The sequence below is a fragment of the Felis catus genome, chromosome B1 (assembly GCF_018350175.1).
Source record: "Felis catus isolate Fca126 chromosome B1, F.catus_Fca126_mat1.0, whole genome shotgun sequence".
NCBI classification, from domain to species: domain Eukaryota; kingdom Metazoa; phylum Chordata; class Mammalia; order Carnivora; family Felidae; genus Felis; species Felis catus.
In genome coordinates this window covers 101,932,957-101,945,481 of record NC_058371.1, presented here as the reverse complement: position 1 = coordinate 101,945,481, position 12,525 = coordinate 101,932,957, and the positions used below count along the sequence as shown (strand labels likewise).

At 33.8% G+C, this 12,525-nt stretch overlaps 1 protein-coding gene across 10 annotated transcripts in view; it reads left to right on the top strand.

The window, feature by feature from the left end:
- Nucleotides 1–12,525, top strand: part of KIAA1109 (transmembrane protein KIAA1109 homolog) — a 211,542-nt gene that overhangs the window by 47,641 nt on the left and 151,376 nt on the right. For all 10 annotated transcript variants that reach the window (XM_045055906.1, XM_045055911.1, XM_045055905.1 and 7 more), the window contains 4 exons: nt 1,874–1,965; nt 3,266–3,383; nt 10,659–10,814; nt 11,062–11,159. In XM_045055906.1, the coding sequence (XP_044911841.1) occupies nt 1,874–1,965; nt 3,266–3,383; nt 10,659–10,814; nt 11,062–11,159 (464 nt within the window). The remainder of the gene's footprint in view (nt 1–1,873; nt 1,966–3,265; nt 3,384–10,658; nt 10,815–11,061; nt 11,160–12,525) is intronic.

The window sequence follows — 12,525 nt, the reverse complement described above, 5'->3', positions numbered from 1 at the left end:
TTGTGCACCGAGAGAGAAGGGAAAAAAATTTTAATTAAGTTAGGTCTTATGCTTTCATTATACCCTATACTTCTATTTTGTAAGACTTGGCATAATTTGTTTAACATATGTTTTCCCTATTAGTCTGTTGCTCTGTGAGAGCAAGTGCTGTGTCTTTTTTTTAAACTGATGCAAATTGGGTGCTGAACCCAGTACCTGACACATGGTATGTGGGCAGTACTTGATTGAATGACTGATAGGTTTTGTTTTAGGTTACACTGTTCATAGATTTTGTCAGAGAGTAAACCTGGTACTTTAAACAATATAGCTTTAAAAAGCAGAACATTTCATATTTAAAACACTAAATAATACTCTGATTGATATAGTTTTAGCTGACCTAATCTAAATTCATTATGCATTTGAAATTTGGACTCTGATACAAGTTAATAATGTGATTAGATACATTTTGTTAAATTTATCAAAATATTATAAAGGCTTCTTCATTTTTTCTTCCTCTTCCTATCCTTTTGTTGTATTTGTAGTTGAGAGTAATTAAAATGAAATTATGCTTTATTTATTCACTTCCTTCAGAGTATAGAGAATAGCAGCTTACCCATATTTTGAAGTCACTAATCAACAATGTTACTATGGCTAAGTATAATTAGAGTAATTTTTGTATCATTCCTGGCTCTCTTTACTTGTTTCTGTCAACGTTTTTTTGTTGCTGGTGTAAGAAAAAGGCTGGTAGAAGTTAACTACATTTATTAGCTTTCATATACAGGTAGTAATTGCGTCTGCCTGCTTAGATAATCATTTGTGAAACGGTGACTGAGAATGGCATAGTGTATCTTTTCCCTGTAACTTTGAGGCTATTTAAATGAAGAGTTAAACCTTACATTTGCTAGTTTTTAAAAGAGTAATCATACTGAGTCTTGAGTTTCTTGTCAGATGCTTGAGATTCTCTAGGACTGGTTGATTGAGAGTAGTGCATTGGAAAAAACATCTTTAGGCTAGTCTTAATTACAGATACATATTAGGAGGAAAAAGACAGTTGGCATTTGCACAAAGTTGAGAATGGTTCTCTTAAGGGAGTGCTTCTACAACTTGTAAACTGATATTGCACATAGGAAATATTTGTGCCAATTTTTTTGTGCAATTATGTGTGCACAGGGGTAAGGGAGCCTCTGAGGGCTGAGGGGGTCAGTATTTCAAGCATACTTACTGTGAATTCTTTTAAGATGACTGAGAGGAAAAATAGACTTAAGTCTTAGACATTAGCAAAATATAATTCAAATATATTTAAAATTTTTTTCAGAGATTCAAGCGTTTGAAAAAACATGCCCAGAGCAGGATGAATTTTGAACTAGCCATAAAATAATGACCATTGTGTTAGTGTGCTTAGAAGGGCAGCCCTTCAAGAAAAGAAGTGAAATAATCTTTGCTTTTCTGTTTTTGTTTAGAATGGGCTATGTTGTTTGCTAACTGTCATTACATAAGGAATATCTGTTTAGAAACTATCATCACATATATAAGTTACAGTTGAAAATGATGAAAATAGATACCGTTGAGTCCGGGGGAGAAGAAAAGACATGGGAATCATCTTTAATATTTAAAAACTGTCATTTAGAGAGTAGACTTACAGTTTTGCACTGGAAAGCAAAATCAGGATGGATACTCTATGAAGATGGAACTTGCCTCCTTTAGAGCTGTCCAAAATGAGAAAGGTCACCTATTAGGTAGCAAGCTCCCCTCATTGGGGTGTATTTGTATAGTGTCTGGTCACCATTTTTTAGGGATTCCTTCTTTGGGTGGTGATGGGGGTTGTTTACAGTACAAATTTTTAATGATATATATATTTTTTTAGGTTCTTAATTTTTATGTTTTCACTAACTAGGTTACACTCCTGCCATTAAAGGACAGCTCTTACATGTTGATGCCACCACCAGCATGCAATACCGCACCCTCTTAGAAGCAGAAATGTTAGCAGTAAGTCTAGAGTATACATTGATATGTATACATATATAAAATATGAATTTGATTTTAATTTTTAATACAAAATTTTAATGACCAGGAAGTCATTAAATGGTTCACCTCATTCAAGAACCACCAAGTGCTCTTGGCCCTATTTTGTGAAGCGGAGTAGATTTCCAGTGCTGTGGACTGTGTTTGACATCTCTCTTTTGCTCTGCTTCTGCTTTTGGGCTAAGTGAATATAAGGCGCAGTGCTAACATGGTTTTGGTCTTTAGAAATATGAAAAGTTGTTACAATATTATTTTTAAACTTCATTTTATGACTAGACTAATTCCTATGTTGTAAATAAGATAATCTTTCACTATGTTTCTGGCCCCATTGGATTCTTTCTTATGGCTTAATACGTCATTTTGCTTTTTACTTGGTGAATGAGGTAAAAAGAAGAAAATTTTATTGATACCCTAGAGTGCTCCATATTATAAAGAATATATGAATGTTTATGATTAAAATCACAGATTGGATACTTGTTTCATTAATCAGGCAGATTCTTTATCAGGGACACTAAAAATAATATCAAAAGCCACTATCTAGAATGGCTGATATTAAGAGAGGATTCTTTTATAAGATGGTATCATTGGGTCCTTAATTGTTTAAAAAAAAAAGCATCTATATTTATAGATGATATATATGTAAAGTAAGAGGAAAATTTTACAATTACCAAGAATATATTGAATATCATAAATGTATATTAAACGGGCATGTTCAGCATTTTAATGAATTCCTGAGCTCTTGCTGGTAAATAGTGCTGCAATAATGCTTTTCCTGGTCAGGCAGCTCTTGCCCAACTTTGATAGGTGTAATACATAACAAAGCACCATGTCAGATCAATAATTACCAAACTTCCAAATGGGAACCTGGGAGGCACTGGTGACCACACATCTGTGTGATAGTATATGCATTGTGCTCCACATCCCCAACCCTGAGACTCACATAACCGATTAGATTTAAGGAGGAATGAAGGATATTGGCTATTACTCTGTTAGTTTAGCTAGAGTACAGTATCAAAACTGTAGCCTGATTTGTTGTTCTTAAAGTTTTCTGGCCACATCATGGCTTAGTATTTCAAGGAGCTGGATGTAACCATGGATACTGATGTTTAGTCACATTAATATTAAAATCTTTGAGGGATCTTCTGTTCATCTCAGCAGGAAAATAAGTTTTAATTACTAGTGTGTGTGTGAGTTTATTTCTAGTGCTGTTCACACAATATCACATTGTAAGCTCTAACATTTTTACTTAACGTTTTGTTTGCAGTTCCACATCAATGCCAGTTACCCCCGAATATGGAACATGCCACAGACATGGCAGTGTGAATTAGAAGTTTATAAAGCCACCTACCACTTCATCTTTGCACAGAAGAACTTCTTTACTGGTAACTTTCTAATAAATGTAAATACAGTGAAATTTATCACAGTGAACTTTTTTATATTCAGTAAGTTTTGCTTTTAGATTCAACATGGGGATTTGATGATAGAGTTCATAGTTTATTTTACACTTCTTTTTGAGCTAAGCATATAAAAGGGAAAATTTAAATATATTTTGTTTTTTCTTTTACCTCAAACAAGGAAAAGATGAACCCAAAATTGGGCTTAGGAAAAAAAAATGAAAGAACTCATCTTAGGTGCTTTGTGTCAGTCTAGTGGGGAATAATTTGGGGAGGATGAATTAATTTCTTTCTTTACCTGAATTAGGCATCAGCATGGTTTCATTATTTTGTTTCAATTATTGTAATCTACAAAAGGTATATTCAAATAGTCAAGTATGTTGTTTTTTAATTTTTCTTTAAGTATGGTTGACACGTTACATTTGTTTTGGTATACAACATGGTGATTCAACAACTCTATATATTATGCTGTGCTCACCGCAAGTGTAGCTACACTTTGTCACCAATGATATTAGAATGCCGTTGACTGTATTACCTTTGCTGTGCCTTTCATTCTCATGACTTGCTCATTCCATTACTAAAAGCCTGTAACTGTCACTCCCCTTCAACTATTATCCTCATCTCTTTACCCCCTTCCCCTCTGGCAGCCATCAATTTGTTTTCTGTAGTTATGCATCTGTCTCTGCTCTTTGTGTTTGTTTGTTAGATTCCACATGCATATGGTATTTGTCTTTGTCTGATTTATATCACTTAGTGTATACCCTCTAAGTCTGCCTATGTTGCTACAAATGACAAAATTTAATTCTTTTTTATGGCTGTGTGATATTCCTCTGTGTGTGTGTGTGTGTGTGTGTGTGTGTGTGTGTGTGTGTGTGTGTACCCCAGATCTTTATTCATCTATTGTGGGCACTTAGTTTGCTTTGATTTCTTGGATATTGGAAATAAAGCTGCAATAAACATAGGGGTGCTATGAGTTATCTTTTCATTTTCTTTGAGTAAATACCCAGTAGTGGAATTACTGGATCATATGATATTTCTATTTTTACGTTTTTGAGGAACCTCCATACTGTTTTCCACAGTGGCTGTACCAATTTACATTCCCATACCACCAAGGGTATGTTATTTTGTATCTGGAGCCGCTACTTACTCCTTTCTGTTGGCATGGATATTGAGTTAATGTTATCGTTAGTTGGAAAAAATTCCTTTATTTCTTGAAGCATATTATAATAGCTACTCATATGGGTAGGGAACATACCTATATGGGTATGGGTTTAGGAACATGTTGTCTTGGTCTCTAACAGAAATATAACTACATAAAAATAAGTTATATTTATAGAACCTTCCCATAAAAAGTTTAGCTAAACAAAATTGGCGTGATTTGCCAGGGTCAGTGGCTACCCCAGAGCATCTAATATTTGCTTTACTGACTGCTGCATTTATCGATTCATCCATCACTCCCTCTCAGTCATCTGATTAAATATCTATATTACAAGCATCTGATCTGTTCTGTGTACTATTAGATAATTAGGGATTTAGTATTAAGGTATTCATAGATAGTCTGGCCCTGACTTTATTTACTAGCAATATAATGTTGGCCAAATTATCTAATTATTTAACCTTCTGTTTCCTTATCTGTGAAGTAGAGATAATAATTTCTACCCTAATTTTGCTATTGCTAGAGTTTGGAAATTTTATAATGCCATTATTACAATTTGTTCAATCATAAGTCTTTTATATTCGTTTTCTAGTTTGACTGGGAACTTTATTATGAGGACTTGATGGAATGCTTCTGCATTCCTGGAGTTATAGAATTCTTCAAGGCTTAAGTCAGAGTGCCAATAGTAGAAATTATAACAAAATCCCTGGCAAGTTAAACTTTTGTCAGTGAAGTTGAACATTGACTAAGTACTCCTCAATTCAGATTTATGAAAAAAAAATAGTTAAAACTTAATAGTGCATCTTATATATCTCTGTTTTAAGAAATTTGCATATTGTTGAATCCTTATAATAATTCCTTGTTTTACAGATGAGGAAAGTAAGTTACCGTGTGGTCAAACAGTTTGTTCAGGGTCATACAACTAGTAAGTCTGTCAAGCTGGTATTCCAACCCAGGTAGTCTGGCTCAAGAATATGTTATATATATAGCTTCTTCGGCTGTAGCCATTTCCCTTTCACTTAAGATTTTGTATTTTTTAACTTTGCTAAGCTTTTATTTAAAAAAAAAAGTTTATTTACTTTGAGAGAGAGAGAGAGAAAAGAGAAAGGGCAGAGAGAGATGGAGAGAGAGAACCCTGCACAGGCTCCATGCTGTCAGTACATAGCCCAATGTGGGGCTCCATTCCATGAATAGCGATATTATGCCTTGAGTTGAAATCAAGAGTCAGATGCTTAACCGACTGAGCCACCCAGGCATGCCACTTTGTTAACCTTTTAAAATAGATTCCTATTTTCAAGCATTTAATCCTTCACATTTCACATTCTTAGACATTAGCAGTACTAAAAATAGTTTGATTAGATTATTCCTCAAGATACAAGATTTTTAATTTTGGAGTAACACTTTAGTTTAGACTGAGCATTGTATTAGTCACTTTTAAACAGCCAAGTACACATTTCACAAATTGCAATCATCTTTTCCCTAAATTATTTTCTTTAATCTTTAAGTTTATACCTATTGCAATTCATTTTTTTTTTTCTACAATTTATTTGGAGAAATTTAAAGAAAACAGAAAGGTACAAAACGTAAGTTCTCATATCGCAGAGTTTATAGCTCTAACATTTAGTCATATTTCTTCTATTGCTTTCTAGAATCCTTTAAAAACTAATTTATTCTTTAATAAGGATGACTATTGTAGAGTAGTATAGGTTTAGCCTGGGAGTGAACATACTTAGTCATAGTGTTTGAATTGCTTTTCTCTTCACTCAGTTTTATATTTCCCTATTGACAGAATTCTGTAGAAAGCATCTTATCTAATTTGGAATGAGGGAATGCCTGATATTCCTCAATAACCATTCTTAGGCCAATTATTAGTGAGACATAGTTGTTCTTAAGAGATTTCAGCATGGGACAAAGATAGCTTCATGATAAGTATAATAAAGAGTCTCAGGAATAAAAGATATAAAACAAAGGCACAAGTGAATTCTCTTCTGGTAACATCAAAAGTGATTTAGATTTACTCTGATAAGGGGGAGAAGAAAACAATATTAACAATTATTGCAAAGCTGCAATACAATTGACTGACATTTCATAGGGTGTTTGTCTAACAACCTAATTATAAAGTGAGTTTTTCCACATGAACATTTAGATTACCAACTTAATAACTTATTTTTTTTAAACTTTTATTTAAATTCCAGTTAATATACAGAGTAATATTGGTTTCAAGTGTACAATATAGAGATTCAGCACTTTCATACAATACCCGGTGCTCATTACAAACTTAATAACTTATAAAAATGTGGTGTCTAAATAAGTAAAGCAGTCCTCATGAAAGTGCTTCCTTTTTTATTTTTATTATTTTTTTTAATGTTTATTTTTAAGACAGAGATAGAACGTGAGTGGGGGAGGGGCAGAGGGAGAGGGAGACACAGAATCTGAAGCAGGGTCCAGGCTCTGAGCTGTCAGCACAGAGCCTGACATGGGGCTCAAACTCACAAACCATGAGATCATGATCTGAGCCAAAGTATGATGCTTAACTGAGCCACCCAGGCACCCCTCTGCCTTTTTTAAATTAAATTATTTCATAAGATCCATCTGCTAATGAGAGCAGCTTTTGGTTTAAAGAGAAATATATAGGGGCATCTGGGTGGCTCAGGTGGTTAAGCCTCCAACTCTTGATCTCAGCTCAGCTCTTGATTTCAGTATCCTGAGTTCAAGCCCTGCACTGGGCTCTGTGCTGGGGTGAAGCCTACTTAAAAAAAAAGAGAGAGAAATACATATTAGAAATAGCAGTAGAGGCTCCTAGTAGAAATATTTTATTACCATAGTTCTTAATATTTATGAGTAAAGGTATTTATATGGTGGTAAGGTAACCATATTGAAGAAAACCTTGAAATTTCAAATAAAATATTGATAAGGTAACCATATTGAAGAAAACCTTGAAATTTCAAATAAAATATTGAAGAAAAAACTAATAACACTTGATAAGATAGAAACTGGCTAATAACTTTATATAAAACTACATTGGTTTCCTGAGGTGATTATTGGATTATCTGAGTTTATGTTTGTTGGACTATCAGTATATCTCATTCTTTTTTTTTTTTTTTATTTTAAAATTTATTTTTAAATTTACATTCAGGTTAGCATCTAGTGCAACTTGATTTCAGGAGTAGATTCCTTAATGCCCCTTACCCATTTAGCCCATTCCCCCCCCCCCCCACAACCCCTCCAGTAACCCTCTGTTCTCCATATTTAAGAATCTCTTATGTTTTGTCCCCCTCCCTGTTTTTGTATTATTTTGCTTCGCTTCCCTTATGTTCATCTGTTTTGTATCTTAAAGTCCTCACATGAGTGATGTTATATATTTGTCTTTCTCTGACTAATTTTGCTTAGCATAACACCCTGTTCTTCCATCCACGTAGATGCAAATGGCAATATTTCATTCCTTTTGATTGCTGAGTGATACTCCATTGTATATATTTACCACATTTTCTTTATCCATTCATCCATCAATGGACATTTGGGTTCTTTGCATACTTTGGCTATTGTTGATAGCACTGCTATAAACACTGGGGGTGCATGTGTCCCTTCGAAGCAGCATACCTGTATCCCTTGGATAAATCCCTAGTAGTGCAATTGCTGGGTTGTAGGGTAGTTGTATTTTTAGTTTTTTGAGGAATCTCCATGCTGTTTTCCAGAGTGGCTGCACCAGCTTGCATTCCCACCAACAATGCAAAAGAGATCCTCTTTGTCCGCATCCTCGCCAACATCTGTTGTTGCCTGAGTTGTTAATGTTAACCATTCTGACAGGTGTGAAGTGGTATCTCATTGTGGTTTTGATTTGTATTTCCCTGATGATGAGTGATGTTGACCATGTTTTCATGTGTCTGTTAGCCATTTCGATGTCTTCTTTAGAGAAGTATCTATTCATGTCTTTTGCACTTTTCTTTATTGGATTATTTGTTTTTTTGGGTGTTAAGTTTTATAAGTTCTTTATAGATTTTGGATACTAGCCCTTTATCTGATATGTCATTGGCAAATAACCTTCTCCCATTCCATCAGTTGCCTTTTAGTTTTGCTTATTGTTTCCTCTACTGTGCAGAAGGTTTTTATTTTGATAAGGTCTCAATTATCATGCTCTTGTTAAAGATGGCTAGAGTTTTCTTTCAGCAGAGAGGATACCAAAGAGTATACTTATTTTAGATAGGGTGAATACGATGAACTTGAGTAAAAGTTCAGAACTAAAAATATTTATGAAGAAGAAAAGTGAGAAAATAAGCTTGATGAATGATAAGTTTATATTGTAGAGTCAATTCCATTGATGACTTTTGGGTATCTCTCAATTGCTAACCATTGTGCTGAAGAATAAAGTAAGAAAATTGGAATGGAGTCATGTTAGGTAGGATGGCATATGGCAGTAAAAGTTTAGAAGTAAGCATAGATAATGCAGTATGATGAACCACTGTGATTGCTTGTTAAGTGAAGTAAAAATATATTTAAAGTAAAAGTGTCAAGTGGAATCTTCCTTTATTCACAGAACAGATTAATTGCCATATGCCTTTTATTGATGATATAATAAAACTGCATATTATTAATTTAAATCATTGGCATTTGTAAGAACTTTAAAAAAACTTACAAACTTTTGACCTAGTCATTCTACTTCTGGAATCTATACTAACAAAGTAATCCTGAATATGTAAAATATCTTGCATGAGAATAGAAATAAAATTATATAAAACACAAAAATTTGGAAAGGATCTAAATATTCAAGATTATTAAATGGTTGAGTAAATCCTAGTAAATCTCTTTAATGAACTCTCATTAAAATTTTTGTTAATGTGGATGGAACTGGAAGGTATTATGCTGAGTGAAATAAGTCAGTCAGAGAAAGACAGATATCATGTTTTCACTTATATGTGGATCATGAGAAACTTAACAGACGGCCATGGGGGAAGGGAAGGCTGTAAAAATAGTTACAAACAGAGAGAGAGGGAGGAAAACTACAAGAGACTCTTAAATACAGAGAACGAACTGAGGGTTGATGCTGGGGAGGTCCGGAAGATGGGAAAATGGGTGATGGGCATTGAGGAGGGCATTTGTTGGGATGAACACTGGGTTTTGTATGTAAGTGATGAACCATGGGAATCTACCCCAAAAACCAAGAGCACGCTTTACACACTGTATATTAGCCAATTTGACAATATTATACTAAACACACACACACACACACACACACACACACACAGCCTGTATATAAAATTAAACATGAAAAAAATGCCTGGCTAATAAAAGCAGAGTACTGTTTCTGGCAGAAGCATTATTTTCCATTGTAAATACTATGGTTATTAACTCCTTGTGTGATTGTTGGCATCTTTTCATTTTTTTGGAGGATATTTTCAATAATTTTGTTTCTGTCTGACTACCCTTACATGACTTTGTAATGCTATTTGGGGGAAATTATGGGAGCTGAGAGGTTCTAATAGAGAATATAAAAAGCATAATCTCAGAGTGTTTTAACAATGTTGTCATTGGTATTTTCAAAATGCTGTTTCTGGTGTGTTTTAGCTACATACACAAATTGTGACATTTTCTGAGAAATGTATTATATTTTATAATGTTATAAGCAAAGAACCACTGACTTGGATTCTATTACAAATATATTGACATATTATAAAAAAGATTTTGTTAATGTGTTTGAAATAACATGGAAAAATTTTGAGTTCAGTGAGAAAAAGCAATATATAAAATATGGACATCTAAGATAGTATAAAAATGTACATAGAAAAGAACTAGAAGGAAACATATGCACAATGATGGATATTTGGGTGTGGATTACCAGGTGATTCTTTTTTCTTTTGTCTTCTAAAGTTTCTTTAAAAAATAATAGGTATATGAAATGCATAAAATTTCTCTTATTTGGAACTGTAATTGGTAGGTAAACATTGGTTTACTGTTAATCATTTAGCTGTATCTTAATCATCTTTTAATATTTCAGCATAAAACTTCTTACAAAAGAAAAAATTTATTTTTGTCTGGTGTTAGAATATTTATATTTTGTTGTCTGAATTTCAATTAATTTTGCTTTCTGTCTCCCACTCCCATAATTTTAGATTTAATTCAAGACTGGTCTAGTGATAGTGCTCCAGACATTTTTTCATTTGTGCCATATACATGGAATTTTAAAATCATGTTTCATCAATTTGAAATGATTTGGGCTGCTAATCAACACAATTGGATTGATTGTTCCACTAAACAACAAGAAAATGGTAAGAACATGAAAATTAAGTATTCTGTTCATTAAGACAAATGCCAAAAAAGGAAATTGATGTTGAATTTATAGTTTTAATGGAAACTAGAATTGATCTTTTTTCCATTGTCTTATAATACTTTCAGGGAACTATTTCAGAGTTTGTATTAGACTGAGCATATTGTCTTTAATTTTTTTAGGTATGTATTTAAGGCAATTTTGATTTCAAGTTTTATTGAAGTTAATTTTTTTTCTCTTTTTGTTAGTGTATCTGGCAGCCTGTGGGGAAACATTAAACATTGATTTCTCTTTGCCTTTTACGGACTTTGTTCCAGCTACGTGTAACACCAAGTTCTCTTTAAGAGTACGTATAATTGCATACATTCCTTATTCCACAGGTTTATTAGTAAGTTTGATTTCCCAAAGCTTACCTTTACTTTTCCCTGCCTATCCCATTGCCATCCTCTAGTATTTTAGCTTTCCACCATTGTTTATGAGCTTCATTGTCACAGAAATGCTGCTGTTTCATTTTTGCAGTCAACTGTGATGTTCTGTCATTCTCCTAAGTTTCCCAACTTCCCCTGAGGAGTTGGGCAATAAAAAGAAAATTCCAAGTTGATTATTTTCTTACAGTTCATTTCTAACCCTTGTGGCTAACCTACATGTTCTTTTGAAAACCCCCTCTAATGTTTACAGTGTATGAACTAGATTTTACACTTCCCTGTATTCCGTTACTAATTGTAAACATGAATTCAGGGAATAGCCACAAATACCTTTTTTCCTTTTATATGAAAGGCAGCTCTAATGTTAAAAATTCTGTGGAACACCTAATTTTAGCATATGGGCAATCAGAAGTTGTTGTTGTATTGATGGAGGTGTGGTGGTAAAAAAAATAGCAACAATAATAATAAGAACTGCTAACACCTATTAAACATTTTCTGTGTTCTGGACACTATTCCAAGTGCTTTATGTGTATTAACTCATTTCATTCTCAGAACAATCCACTTGAGGTAGTTGTTTTACCTGCATTTATGAAATAGGAAACTGAGAAGCTGAGTTTATGTAACTTGTCATGTGACTAGTGAATGGCTGAGTTGGAATATGAATCCAAGTGGTAAAGGTTAGGGCTCCATTCTCTTAACCACTCTACTATGCTGCCTGTTAAGAAATCAGGTATCAGGAGCATTTGGGTGGCTAAGTTGGTTAAGCATCTGACTTCGGCTCAGGTCGTGATCTCAGGGTTCATGAGTTCGAGCCCTATATCGGGCTCTGTGCTGATAGCTCAGAGCCTGGAACCTGCTTCAAATTCTGTGTCTCCCTCTCTCTCTTTGTCCCTCCCCCACTCATACTCTGTCTCTCTCTAAATTAAACTAAATAAATATTTAAAAAAATTAAAAACAAAAAAGGAAATCAGGCATCATGGCACCCTGATGTTTATTGCAACATTATTACAATAACCAAATTATGGAAAGAGCCTACATGTCCATTGACTGATTAATGGATAAAGAAGTTGTGGTATATATCTACAGTGGAATATTACTCAACTATAAAAATGAGTGAAATCTTGCCATTTGCAATGACATGGATGGAGCTAGAGTGTATTAATGCTAAGCACAGTAAGTCAGAGGAAGACAAATACCATATGATTTCACTCATGTAGAATGTAAGAAACAAAACATATGAACAGAGGGGGAAAATAGGAGAGGCAAACCATAAAACAGACTCTTAAC